At 36.4% G+C, this 12830-nt stretch overlaps 2 protein-coding genes across 13 annotated transcripts in view; one reads left to right on the forward strand and one right to left on the reverse strand.

Moving 5' to 3' along the window:
• Positions 1-6122, forward strand: part of ACSS3 (acyl-CoA synthetase short chain family member 3) — a 67830-nt gene extending 61708 nt beyond the window's left edge. For both annotated transcript variants that reach the window (XM_085570351.1, XM_077783546.2), the window contains 4 exons: positions 39-161; positions 4744-4843; positions 4922-5097; positions 5373-6122. In XM_085570351.1, the coding sequence (XP_085426477.1) occupies positions 39-161; positions 4744-4843; positions 4922-5097; positions 5373-5438 (465 nt within the window). In that variant the 3' untranslated portion in view covers positions 5439-6122. The remainder of the gene's footprint in view (positions 1-38; positions 162-4743; positions 4844-4921; positions 5098-5372) is intronic.
• Positions 6123-8679: 2557 nt separating this feature from the next.
• PPFIA2 (PPFI scaffold protein A2) overlaps positions 8680-12830 on the reverse strand; it is a 286279-nt gene continuing 282128 nt past the window's right edge. For all 11 annotated transcript variants that reach the window (XM_085570346.1, XM_085570345.1, XM_021528045.3 and 8 more), the window contains one exon: positions 8680-10117. Coding sequence is in view for 1 of the 11 variants with exons in the window: in XM_085570344.1 (XP_085426470.1) it covers positions 10089-10117 (29 nt within the window). In the remaining 10 variants the exon portion in view is untranslated. The remainder of the gene's footprint in view (positions 10118-12830) is intronic.

Raw genomic sequence — 12830 nt, forward strand, 5'->3', positions numbered from 1 at the left:
ACTCTTTTTGAATTTATTTTTCATTGTGTTGTATTTAGGGATATTACGATACTATGGATGCTGGTTATATGGATGAAGATGGCTATCTGTATGTCCTGTCTCGAGCTGATGATGTGATCAATGTTGCTGGACACAGAATTTCTGCAGGTGCGATTGAAGAGGTTAGCATTGCTTGACAACAAAATAGAAGAGAATGAAAGATGAATAAAGCAAGCTGAGACTGAAAATCCCACATTTCATCACATCTCAAAATCTCACATAGAAAGATCTCTCATTTTTTTCCTACTTGTTTTATTTGCATTTCCATTGGTACTTTTAACCAAAATATTTCCTGTTTCAGGTTCTTCCTATTAAGATGCTTTCCAGAAACATAACAAATTTAGTCAATAATAAGCAGTTTGTACCATGGGATTGATAAGGCAGGCATAATTTGGTATTTGAAGGTGGAGTTAAGGAGCAGTGTGGTATGGTGGGAAGCGTACCTTTTAGCTCCAATAATATATTTATTTGGGAATACATTAGGATAGTGTAGTGTCAGTGTGACAGGTAGTTTCACCAGCTTCTGTAGTTACTTAGTAGCAGAGATTTTTGCCTAAACTACAATGATCAGAGTTGTTGGATTTTTTTTTTTCTTTTTTTTCAGAGATTAATAGTCACCTCTTTTTCTTGGTGGGAAGACTTCAGAGTTTTTTGACAGCTGTTTTGTCTCTTATTGTAGGAGCAGTGCTAAATGAACAATACATTTTTCTGTTAAAAACCCTGCTGTTAATTTGAAAGTCATTAATGTAATACCCATGCAACTCAAAAAAGTTGAAAATAGTGAAGTTCACAATAGTGTCTGAATTTCATATCATTGTTCACTCACCTTTCTGGAGTCACTGACTGGCAATCAATCAGTGACTTGCCAGTTACAAATTTCCCTGATGACATATCAATTGCTTATTCAGGGAGTATAGGAAAAGGTGTGCTGGGCGTGCACAAGAGAAAAATAACTCTGAATTTTAAAAACTCTGAATTCAGCTGTTCACTGAATCAGAAATTAATCTTTGAGTTGTTTTTTCATTTATAATGCCTGTTAATCTAGTGACTTTATTTTGAAGGCTAGAAAACTTAGAAGAAATTCTAATTACACAGAAGTGAACAAGTTCACATAAACATGAATCCATCAAGGATTGGTCAGCCAGGGAGCTGAAACAGCTGCTCCCCTGACTTAGTTCTATGGAGATACAAAGGTGCTTTCAGTCTGCTAAAACCTCTTTCTATTAGAAGTAGTTTTTTGTGTTCCCTTACGAAGCACAGCAGGAATCTCATCCCCACCCCTTACTGCTGTACTGTTCATGGGCTGAGCTGGCCATTTTCTTTGCTTCAGCCTTGGTCTGAAGCTGCTGTAACAAATGATGAATTGAATCACCTCATCTGCTGTATTACCTTTGGATCCATCATACTGAGCTCAGAATCTCTGCTTTTGTCCCTGCTAGTTAGGTCTTACCCCTAGAAACATAATGTTTAATCACTGTAACATTCTAGAAGCTTTTCTATTCATCTTGTGAACAAAGCTGAAAACCAGGAGTGATGTTAATGCATGCACAAGAAATTGCTAGTTAAATGGTAAAGTGTTAAGAACACCACAATTCGCTTTTCAGTAAGATCAGTAAATACAGAATTAGAAGTCCATTGAATGGCTAATTGGAAGCTATGTAATTGACAATCACCTTGTTGAGCAAGTATGTTATCTACATTTACATTTTAGCTGCATTAAAACTTTATTTGTTTTTTCCTTAGTGCTTTGACTGAGCCTTTTAGCTCTGTTATGTTCCACACAATTAATTCCTTTGTCTAATATATCTGTTAATACTATTGTTCCTCCTTGTTTACTGCAATGCAGTAGATGTTACAGTTTACCTGGCCAATTAGTGAACGTTGGCCATTATGGGAACCTCATCTTGTGTGTTGATCCATCCCTCTTCTTTGGTCTGTAAATCTGTGATGTCCCTCGCCCTTCCTGAAGAAAAAAAGTTTAATCAAATCTTGTCTGTCTGAGGCAACAGACTTGAAACTGAGGAATTTATCATGAGAAATCCCTTTCCCCTGATCATAATGTTTCTGTCTGCTGCTGCATTTGCTGTCCATCCTTGTGCCCAGTGATCATACTAGGAAAACCATTTCACTTCCTAAAGTTTTTTATTACTTTTAAACAATTTTTAAATGTTTAGTGCTGTTCTGCTCTTCTATTCAGTTGTTTTACAAAGTTTGAGAATTTAGTAATTACTAATTTCAGTAATTTGAAGTTAGCATTTGAAAAGTTAGCATGTTGATAGAACATTGGATAGACTGAAGAAAAATACTACAATAGCTACACTATTCCAGCTAACCATAAGACTTACAAATAAGTGACAGACTTGAATGACAAAAACAAGGTACAACAAACAAAACAATCTGGCAACATTTAAGTCTTCACCTTAGGAGTCCTTTTGAGCCTGGTAGGTAACTATGATATTTGATGGTAATGCCAGTTTACAGTTTACTGTAGATCTTTTTTCTGTGTTCCTGTGGAAAACAGTATTTACTGATTTACTGTAGTTGTAGACTTAATAGTCTACTTTTCAGTAATTCATTGTCTTTCTTTCCTGTTTATATATGCCTATCAAGTTTCTGTGGCCATGGTCAAGAAGTTAGAGCAGGAAAAAATAGATATTCATAGCAGGAAATTGAATGCATTGTTGAGGCTCTGGCCTGTAAGTGACCAAAGTGCATTAAATCTGTGTGATGCAATGAAAGCCTGTAGGGATTTGGACTTGTATAAGATTAATTCCTGTTTGATTTGTCAGTGTGGATACAATGACTTTTGGACCAAGTAGGCTGCACCTGAATTCATATGAATTTGTGTATATTAAACTTTTTGGAGCAGGCTCTTCTTCCCTTCTAATTCTGGTATAATCTCAGTGCACTCTTCTATATTTAGTTTGTGCACATCATATCTAATTCCTGTGAAAAATAATCCTGTTTCAAAAGCTGTGAATAAATGGTCATGCTTCTGTACTTGGATAGAGCATGCATCTACTGTCAGGTCAGTGTTTCCATTTGTCTTTTTTCTGGCATGGGACATTTCTAGGATCATAGTTTGTGAAATGAGTATAGCTTCTGACAAAGTGTGCTAGAAACACACTGAGCAGATTTATTTTGCTAAAAGCTACTTGATGTGTATTGTATGACACATGAAGTCAGTTTCTCTTTCCTGTTTTGACTATAAAGCCTAAGAATGGTGAAATCTGTTTTGAAGATGGGTTATCACAGACCCTTTGAATTGTTCCTTTCCCCATCAGTTTCATAAACAGGTCATACAAGAACCTCCCTTTTTAATTGGAACAACAGTGTTTCAGCTTTCCATTCTTTTAGTTTTTTTTTGTCTTCTCTGTACTTTTCCTGCCTTTCACATTCTCACATCATTGTATGAGTAGCCAAGACAAGTGTGGTATTCCTACATAATAAAAACAACCAAGAAGTATCTTTATTCCTAAACCCTTTGATTTTGGCAGCACAGTATGTGAAATTCAGTTATTAGCAAACACATAGTCCTTGTATGTACAGATAAATTAACAAGTACAATCATATTATGTGGTTTTTGGGTAGGGTCAGGTTAGGTCCTCCTTGTGGTTGAGTCCAGAGGACTGAAAAGTGCTAAAAGCACTATTGACAGCAAAATACTCCAAGGTGAGAGGGTAGACTAAAAAGAGCCAGTTGCTTTGGAAGAGGATTCACAACATCTTAAGGCCAGCTTTGTCCCAGACTTGGTGACATGCATCTTGGTATGCACTGAGACATCTTGGTGACTGTTTTCCTGGAATGAGTACCTCAGCTGACTAATTGGAAGCTTACATTTTTTTTTACCTAAAAAAGAGTTTGATATATTTTATCAATGTAAACATGTAGTTGTTAGGAAGGAAGTGCTGGTTTAATTCCCTTTCTAATTTCAGGAAGCTGAGACCTAATGTTTTCAAGAGAGTGAGCTAAGCTAGGCTGGCTGCAAGCTAAGGCTGGACATGTGTTTGGCCTTGGTTGAAACTATGCTTTTACAGCAACAAAGAATGAAAAAGAAAAGTCAGAGAAAATGAACTAATGGACTTTATAAGTCTGTTTTAGGAGTGCTTCTGTAATTTTGGTCCTTACTCCCTGCATTTAAGTACCACGTTACTCATAATGTTAGACAAATGTTATTTGTTCCAGCAGAGATCTCACTAACAAAACTAAAGATGTGATACTCTCACAAAGCTTTAAGGAAATTACCTGTGGTTTGTTCAATATCTCTATTTTGTGCTGCTAAAGTTTTTATTTCTTCTGTTTGTTTGAAAAGCATGAGTGAGTATATATTAAAATGTATACACATGTACATCTTCAACACATGTAATTGGAGTCCTAAGGTGGTGTACTGACCTTTTGTTGTCAAAATGTAAGAAAAAGTCTGTTTTTTTGTTCATACCATACCATACCATACCATACCATACCATACCATACCATACCATACCATACCATACCATACCATACCATACCATACCATACCATACACCATACCATACACCATACCATACACCATACCATACACCATACCATACCCATACCCCATACCCCACCATACCATACCATATCCCATACCATACACCATACCCCATACCATACAATTTTTTTTTTCACTGAAATGTTGTCTATTATTATTAGTTCAGTTTTGTTTTCTTTTCCATCCGTCAGTGTATTCTCTTCCATCCTGCTGTGGCAGATTGTGCTGTTGTGGGCCAGGAGGATCCTGTAAAAGGACATGTTCCATTTGCACTGTGTGTACTGAAACAAGGTAAGAACTCACTTATAACTGATGTCACTAACATACAAAAGACTCAGAAAAGATAAAGGATATTACCTTCTTTACTAGGTGTAAAGACACAAGAGAGTAAGATTTTGAAAGAGATTGTTGAGCGAGTTCGGACCAATATTGGTCCAGTAGCAGCTTTCCAGAAGGGGATGTTTGTGACACAGCTACCAAAAACACGCTCTGGCAAGATCCCGCGTTCTGCTCTTTCTGCACTTGTAAGTGGAAAGCCATACAAGGTAAGTTAGAGATCTTTGCTTCGATGAATTAGGCACACATGCACATCCAAAGGCACAAAATGGTGGTTTTGATTTTCTTGACTGGTCTGCAACAGATCCATGACTTCAGGTAGTACTTTATATTTTATTTCTGTTGCAGATTATCCAAAAGATTTTCATGTTTCAGAGCTGTACAGATACTTTTTTCTTGAGTGCTTTTGAAGTATAAATTTAGAAAGAATCTGTGAATGAAATTCTTATCTACTATCACATGCTACTGTATTCTTACTTTTCAGATAACACCAACCATTGAAGATGCTAGTGTGTTTGAACACATTGAAGAATTGCTAAAGAAAAACTAAATGGGATAATATATAATAATGAGCATTTCAGTTATTCAAGTATACAAAGAAGCTTTTTTTTTTTTTTAAGAGTACCACATTTTAAAAGCAAGTAATGATTTGGGACTGAATGTTTTTACTGCGGAAACATTACTGTGTTCTTTGCCATCTTGCCACAGCCACTGACACATAGTGAAGTCTCTGCCTGCTGTCAGTATATGCTGGTTATTAAGATAGCTAAGAATTGCAAATAGAAAGGAATCATTGTATTATCCATCTTATATGGTGTTTTGTAACCTTACATTTCAATCTGTTATTTTACAATGTGACCAGTAACTTTTCTTTGGCTAAAGCATCTTACAAAAGTAAACCATGAACAGAGGACAGCAAAAAAGGAATTTGATTGTGAAAATTGATGCAGGCATAAATTGTTATTATTTTTAAATTGTAGTTCTTGTCTTTTTGATTTTTTCTAAAATTAAAAATTTTCAGATAATTTCTCTTGGTTCCATTTTATTTTTTTTCCCAAGGTCTTTCTGCCATAAATTAGATTTCTATAATTTTTTTACTCAATAACTTTCTGAATAGTCTTTTTTGTAAAACGATAATTCCTGGCTTTCAAATCTGTAAAAATCTTGATTTGTCCACCATAATATTCAGAAAACCCCATGTATATTAAATAAAGGCAGGCATTTATCCTTTGCATTTTCTGGTAATTTTTTTGTGGTTTGTATCCCTTATGACAAGGACAACCAGAATGTTTGGCTTTATGGCTTTTGCAGACATACGTAAACATTTTAGGCTGAGAGACATATAACCAAGAAATTTAGCAAATATGGATACTAAGCAGCCCATTCTGGACTTTATAGGCCATTCCAGACATGTACAGGGTTCTCAGCAAGCCAGGGGATGGACAATACACTTTTTACGTACATTACTTCTCAAACTGCAGGTATTCAATTGAACAATAAATGTAAAAGTCCATTTAAAAGTAGATGCCCCGAAAAAGTATAAAAGCAGAGAAGTTGCTTAGACTCAGAGTGCTTACCAGAGAAAGAGACAGTAAGTAACAGGCAAATTCAGATGATATTGTTATATAAGAAAGATCCCCAAAAGGGTCCAGAAATACTGTTATGTGGTGGTGGATAGAGGTAAGGATGCTATCCCTGTGAAATGATGAAATAAACCAACAAATTGATGTAGAAGCTAAAAAGTGATATGTTCCACTTAACATGAACCATACCCTGGTGGTGCCTTGTGCTTGTGACACTTCTGTGGAGTTGGTGAGCTCTGTCACTTACATAAGAACTGAATAAAATGGGAATAATTTTGCTCATCAGCGATGTCCTTAAACTTTTGTGAAGTACTTCTTATAAAAGTGGCAGTTAGTTTAAGATATTATTTTCTTCTGGATGAACTACTAAAGTACAAAAGCTTTAACAGTAGGTCCATCCCAGAAGCAGGACTGACTTGCAGAGACTTTTTGCTTTTCAAAATGCTACAATTTAGCAATCTGTGCTACACTGTTACAGAGCAAGAATAGGGAGTTGTCAGTGGTGTGGGGTTTTTTTAAATGAGTGAGACACTATGAGGGTCTTATCACAAAGAAACTGTGGCACATTCACAAGCTGTGTGGCCACTGCTTTTACAATTGAAGGTGAGACATTGTGTATGTTTGCTATCCTTACCTGGATTGCAGCCATCATGTAATTGCAAGAGCAGGGGAGGGGAACTAATTAGTGAGAGCAAAAATTCTCTAGAGGAGATACTGCAATGCTTGTAGGAGAAGAGAATTAATTTCCTAGACCTTGCATAATTTTTCCAATGGTAGCTCATGCTCCTACACCAGTTTCTCCATTTGTAAGGAAAAGTAAAATGCTTTCTAGTTGGGGTCTCTTCTTTTAAGGAGGTAAAAAAACCCATGAAACCCCCAACAGCATTAGTGATAGGTATTTAGGCATGCACTTACCTTTCTGAAGGGCTACATGCTTACATTAATAATAGCAAGAAACAATTATCTTTGTTTTTTCTTTCTCTCTATTTTGGTAGAAGTTATTTCCGATCAAGACTTGTATTTTAAAAGAGGGGGGAACATTTCAGGTATGCTCACTATGCTGCCATGATGGTAATGTGGAGGATTCTAGAAATGTCTAAAGTCTCATGCGTCAACATTCAGAAAAACTAGACAACGAAAGGCGTCTTATTGCAGCAGTACAGTATGGGGAAATCATTGTTGAATGGTCATTGCTTTTGTTTTCCAAAAGAGCCTTTTGCTGAGGAACTACAATTGCAGAATGCTTTGTCTTAGCCAAGCTCAAGAAAGGAAAGAGGAGTTGTTATCCTTGTACATGGCTCTGCTGGTGCCCAGCAACCTAGGTACACCATCAAGAAGAACAAGCCCATTTAACAGGTGGTAGGACAGCAGTAATTTTCTTAATTTTATTTTTAGAGAAAAGCAGCAAGTGGGTAGATTTGAATGGTCATTGAGTTGCTGAATTTTGGCTGGAAGAGGCACATGTAGTAGTTATTCTCAGTGTACTGAAAGGGTTGGAGCCAAGTAGGCAACATCTAGTATAACTGCTGTTTCTAGCTGTAGATGGTAGAGCTTCAGCTTGTGTGAGGGAGACAGGGATGAATTGGGAGACTTGATATGTTATCCTTAAATCAAATCTGAAGTCACAATAATACTATTTTAAATTCTTCTAGTCTGTTAGCTTCCGCTGTGAAATATATAATTCGTGTGTGGCTGTACTCCTGGGGCAGGCCAACTTCACTGGTCATAAAATCTGGTTCATTCTTTTCCCCAACACACTTCATTCCCCTTTTCCCCCTAAGTTTTAGTGTTGGCTGCAAAAGGAATTCCATAAAACGAGCTGCTGTTTATGAGGAAGTGTGTATTCACATGATATAGCTGCCACTGACAGTGGCAGTGGCAGTGACAGTGTTTGCATTGCTTCACTTTGTGATATTCTGCCCTAAAATAATCCAAAAGGAGGCTGAGGGAGGAGAAGAATGTTGGTCAAGTCCAAGGAACTGTGTGTACAGGAGCCCTGACTTTCTCCAGTTGTGTGCTATACCCCTGCCAGTACTTTGCACCCACCAGCAAGATCTGTGCTCCCTCTCGTGGCAGATTCTCACCAGTAACTCCATTGTAACTCATCCCTGTTAGTGCCAAAATGTTCTTATGCTTAGTTGTGAGAAGCATCTGGTTTCCAAACTTAATGCTGCTATGTACCAAATTTAATAGACTAATGAACACAAATAGCACTGAATTATCTTTTTTATTGACATAAGGGGAGAAAAATCTTTCACCATCTGATTGACCGAAGTTTGCCAAATAAAAATAGACAAAACAAATGTTTATGTACGTGCAAACATTGCAGATCAAACTGCTAAAAGAAATAACTAAAGACAGGTCTTGAGCTAAGATCAAGCAGCAGAAAAATAGCAAATAGGTAAATGACTATTAAGTAGGTCTTACTTTGAAACTTCCCATTTAAACAAAGAATAAACAACAATAACACCACCAAATAAAGCCACAGCAGGTAATAGTTGCTCTTCTAAACTTTTATACACTATATATTAATCACTCTGTCTTTCAGTTATTTCCTCTGATAAAACTGACTTTTGTGAAGTCTCAGCAAGGCCATCTTGGCTAAAAGCAGAACGTTAGACAGGAGCCTATCTAAGGCCCTGTTACAATGAAGAAATGGTGGGGGTTGGCTTATCTTTTCCTTCTTTTTCTTTGCTGAATATATCTGGAAACAAGAATCTGATTCTATGCAAATATTAGATTTACTTTTCCAATGCTGGCTGGTGTTTGAAGATCCTGGAACAAAAAGGTGGCTCTTGGTAAAGCAAGATTCTTCTTGGTCCACAGGTAACATAGAAGAAAGTTTTTGGGTTTTTTGTACAAATCATGTTATATTAAATTGCTTTTTAGTTTTTTATAAACAGTCCTTCTAGGTTTTTTTGTGTGTTTTTAAGAGATGAGCCATCATGGTGCTTCTCTGTAGGTATCTAACATTTCCATTTTGTCTTTAAAGGTCCATTTTGGCTTCAGTTCCAGGTTATGTCATTCTATTGTACATCATCAGAGGCAGGTGTTCAGCTTTAAATATTGACAGATTTTTCTCAGTAGGAACATGTTGAAGCTTCTAACTCTGCTAAACATATTGACTGTTACAATCCCAAAACTGTAAAAATGGTGGAATGGAAAGATACAAACAGTATTTATTAACACTGTATTGTCAAATGTTTGCACTGAGACCCCATGTACCATAGATTTCATTTTTTAAAAAATCATATTTATATCCATTTACATAAGACTTACACTTTTAAAAGAAATACATACACAGTAAATACGTAAATGTCTAGTATTTTACAATAAAACAGATGTAACAATGTAAAGATAAGTGGCTTCATTTGATAAAAGCTTTGGATGTGCACTACTGTCAAATATTTGATGACAGAGATGCTGAGAGAAAAGGGGGAGATTGTTTTGTTTTTTTATTAGTAATTTAGGTATTTTTTATTCATGTTTTAAACTAAACAATACATGAAAGGAACATCATATCTGTTTTTATGATAAACATTATATGTGTTCTCTTCCCTATTAACCTGTTCTTGCAGAGAGTCTTCATGCTCTTTCCTAAGTAGTGGTAGTGCACTTCAGGTAAAATAGAAGAAAGAGATGACATCTAAGAAAAAAAAAAAAACAAACCATTAATTAGCAAGATTCTATGATTCTAATTCAATCTAAAATGAAACAGACAACAGAAAATAGGTAAGTAAGTAAGTAGTTTAGAAACTAAGTTACTAAAACATGGATTTTTAGTATTGAGTATTTAGTGGGAGGCATGCAGTTGTTTAATTTTAGATCTGCAACATAAAATTGCTAATAATTAATTTTAATCTTTTACTAATTTTCCTTAGTCAACACAGACTACTGCTTATGTTCATTTTACAGTCGTTTTCCTGCTGTTTTGGTGCAACACTGGGCTTTGTTTCCTGCACCTGCAGACCTTTGTTTGGCACAAGGTAGAACACATTTTCAGTGTACAGACATTGCTGATATGCTTTGTGGTTCTTCTAGTTCACTGCAGCTTGACAGCATTTACCTTTCTCACCCTGATGGTTTCTTTGCTATGGACTAACTGCTTCCAACTATCATTCACATCTTTTTTGGAACACTGCTTCTCCATTTCTCTTTACAAATCCTTTTTTGAACCCTTCATTGGTAAAGTACATAGCTGATTTTGCCAAATCTCCTTTAGTATTTTATTGGAATAAAAGTTAAAGTAATATGTTCTATTGCTCCAGCCTGTGGCAAGAAATCTGTCCTGAATGACCCTTCTGACTTGGCAATGACAAGTGTTTTAGAAGTTAAAAGTGTTGGGAAAGCTTGGATAATGTGAGTGCCAAATCCACTGCCTGGGTAAGGGCATTGCAGCTGCTCAGCTGGGCCACAACATCTAGCAACCACAGAAGAAAGCTTGATGGGTCCTGTGTGCTCTGTAGTACATTTCTTTGCAACATTAAATGGCCTTAATTGTTCTTAAATTTCTGCAGCCTTAATTGTTCTTAAATTTCAGATACCAAGTGCGCTAAAACAAGCCTGTGTAGAGTACGCTCATATAACTGTTCTGAGAATGTCTGCACATAGTTTCCAGCAGCTCACTGTGGTTTCAACAAATATTAAAAAAAACCACACCTGATGCAGTTTGAAAGCTTATGAACAGGATACAGCTGCTATGAAAATACACTATAAAGACACTGGAAAGTCATACCAAACTGATGCTGACATAAACTGTTTTGACAAGCCTTTGACAGTCTGTATAAGAGAATGTCTCTTACTCTCGTAAGAGTAGTAGAATACAAGAATCTGCAGCCTGCTGTAATCACAGGCCATCTGCATTTGTTTCATGTGCAGTCTGTTTGCTGGTTTCTTTTAGGCCTGCTCTTCCTAGGCATGTTTTCCTTTACTATATGAAAAACTCCCTTATCTCGCTATTGTGTGGTAGCTTGTCTAGCTATCCCTCTCCTCTGCTGCTTGGTTCCCGCTTCTGTGCATGCAAATACTTCACCAGAGTATCACAGCTGCTGACATAGTCTAGGCAAGGTGTTACAAAAGCCTGGGTCTTAGTCTAAGAGGAAGGTCTTAGTCTGAGTCTGGAAAATTTCAGGAGGCATGCTGTAATGAAAAATCTTCCCTTTTGCCCAAGTATCAATCAGCTCCTTCCATAAGAAACTGTTAGTCATGAGCTGTGCTGACAAAATTCTGAAAAGTCCTCTGTTGCCCTTCAATCTGATATCCCTTCTATGGGCAGCTTCTGGTTATGCATTGATTCTTGAGTTGCAGGCAATTTGTTTAAATTTTCAAGTTTGCTATAATAGTGAGGGAAATATTTTCCCTGTATGTCTGTTTTTTGGGGGGAGGAGGAGGGGTGGGACGTTTTGATTTTCAATATAATGTACCTGAATCCAAAATTACTTTAACTTGCTTTTTGGTTTATTACCTGCATGGCATTTTGAAGTTGCCCTTACAGTAAGTGCATATACTAATGTTCTAGTTCACATCATCTTGTTCCTTCTGTAAAATGAGTAAATGGAAAGTGAAAAGAGAAATAGTAGTATATTGTCAGTTAACCTCATATATTAATCTTTACAATGTAGATACCTTTTTGAAATCCTTATAGACCACTCAAGCATTTAAGATTAGGATGTAATTGGTAGAACAGTGGACAAACACCAAATACTGATGTAATACATACTACTGATAGTTGAAACACTACTAATACTCCAGTAGAAATAGGAGTTAATTTGTATAGCTTGTATAACTTTATATACACACATTTTTGCTCAAAATACATATCTTCCATACATATATAGTGCTAGAGAAGTCTGCTACTTTACTTTTGTTGGTGCTTTGCTACTTTTTAGATAATTTTTAATATAGTGGGAATAAATGGTTTGGAAAATCTTATTTTTTGTTAGCATATCAGTTTTCCATTTCTGCCTTTGTTGCACACTCTTCAAGCCTCACCTCAAGTGCCCAACCCATTACTGTTGGCCTAAGAGATAGTTTGGTGTTTGAACTTCTTGGTAATCTTTATTGCTTCCAAAACTGCGATTCTGAAGTACAGAGTAGAAAAGGTTTGTATCTCTGCCTTCTACTTCTGTCGCCACTGAACCCTGTGAGTCCTGTCACTGACTTACTGATACAATAGCATGCATGTCTTGCCTACAACATCCAACAGCTATTGAAGCATTTTTTTGATGCCTGATGAGGTTTTGGTGATATTCAAATATTTTTTTGCCAGTTGCCTTGCAATTCCCCAAGTAACTACATGGAAGTTGTTTTACTGAGAAAATACTATCATGAAATGGTACCATACTGATGTAACTCCTCAT

Source organism: Lonchura striata, chromosome 1A (assembly GCF_050655825.1).
Source record: "Lonchura striata isolate lonStrDom1 chromosome 1A, ASM5065582v1, whole genome shotgun sequence".
Classification (NCBI taxonomy): Eukaryota; Metazoa; Chordata; class Aves; order Passeriformes; family Estrildidae; genus Lonchura; species Lonchura striata.